The sequence below is a fragment of the Haplochromis burtoni genome, unplaced genomic scaffold (assembly GCF_018398535.1).
Source record: "Haplochromis burtoni strain Fernald_Lab_line unplaced genomic scaffold, NCSU_Asbu1 Contig_3604, whole genome shotgun sequence".
NCBI classification, from domain to species: Eukaryota; Metazoa; Chordata; class Actinopteri; order Cichliformes; family Cichlidae; genus Haplochromis; species Haplochromis burtoni.
In genome coordinates this window covers 5028-6393 of record NW_024585965.1, presented here as the reverse complement: position 1 = coordinate 6393, position 1366 = coordinate 5028, and the positions used below count along the sequence as shown (strand labels likewise).

At 38.7% G+C, this 1366-nt stretch overlaps 1 protein-coding gene across 1 annotated transcript in view; it reads left to right on the top strand.

Annotated features, from left to right (window-relative positions):
* Positions 1-140: 140 nt before the first annotated feature.
* Positions 141-1366, top strand: part of LOC121813928 — a 6147-nt gene continuing 4921 nt past the window's right edge. The window contains exon 1 of the mRNA XM_042217900.1: positions 141-350. Within this exon, the coding sequence (XP_042073834.1) occupies positions 320-350 (31 nt within the window). The 5' untranslated portion in view covers positions 141-319. The remainder of the gene's footprint in view (positions 351-1366) is intronic.

Genomic DNA, 1366 nt, shown 5'->3' with positions numbered 1-1366 from the left:
TAAATGGAGAGTCCTCTTCACACACTGAGGTTAATTATGGAGTTCCACAGGGTTCAGTGCTAGGACCAATTCTGCTTACATTATACATGCTTCCCTTAGGCAGCATCATTAGAAGACATAACATAAATTTTTACTGCTATGCAGATGACGCCCAGCTCTATCTGTCCATGAAGCCAGATAACACACACCCTAACCTATTTTTCAGCAAAGTAAAACAAGGTCACCGTGCTTTTTCTTTCTTTCACCCAATTACCACAACATCCTTTCTGCATGTGGCTAGACTGTGACAGTAAATGAGCAGAACAGAGACAACAGCAGCATGGAAATCCCCTCAGTCTACCTAATACTGTGTAAGAAGCATTGCTTTTACTAATTTCTTTATTTTTTGTATTGTTTAGCGTTCCATAATAAATTATGATTGGGTGGGCTCTTTATCGGTAGGTATGCTAGTTATCGTGATTGTTTATGGTTATCTGTAGTTTTTCTGTCCTTAAATTCAAAGGGCAACAAATTTATAATATTTCTGAAATTAAAAAATCTACAATTGCTAGAAATTAAATTTTAACAAAAGTTAGTTAACTGGTATGAAGAATTTCATTTTTAGCTAACAAGATGTTTGCTAGTATCATTTCTAAAGCTGTGATTATGCTCACCAGAAGACGGGGAGTAAAGGAAGAAATATTTATTTATTAATTCGAGAAGACAAGGCAGTAGAAAGCTGTCCAACACACGGTAACCTGGAAATTAAACTCCACTCCAAAACTTCAAATCAGTCAGTTTGTTATAGCCAGGCTTTCTTTGCATTACCTAGTTAAAGGAAATCTAAAACGCCAGTTAGAGTGATGGGTGTGGCATCTTTGTTAACTTAGATTTTCTGCTTCGGGTTCTGTGTGTGCTGACATAAAATGGGTCTTGGTGTGTCATTTGAGTTTACTTTTGCACAAAGTTAACAAATTGAGTCAAAAACAAGTTAGAGTAATGGACAATGAAGATATACCAGGATAGAGGATATAAACCCCAAAACACGCGAAAAACTGGTCCCCAAGGATCGGGTCCCCCGACACAAACGGAGTAACATAGTGTACGCTGTTAAGTCAGAAATCAGAAAAAGAAGGATTGCCAGGATTTATACATTGGGGAAACCAAACAACCTCTGGTGAAGCGGACGGCACAACACAGAAGAGCTGCCTCGTCAGGCCAGGACTCTGCATTATATTTACACCTACAAGCCAGTGGATACTCTTTCAAAGATCTGAATGAAGATCTAAGAAGTAACATACAAAGACACAGACTAAGACACGCGAGCTTGACATTGGGACAGAGGGGGAAACAGACATGGGAACAAGACAAAAAGAGAAGATGGAGA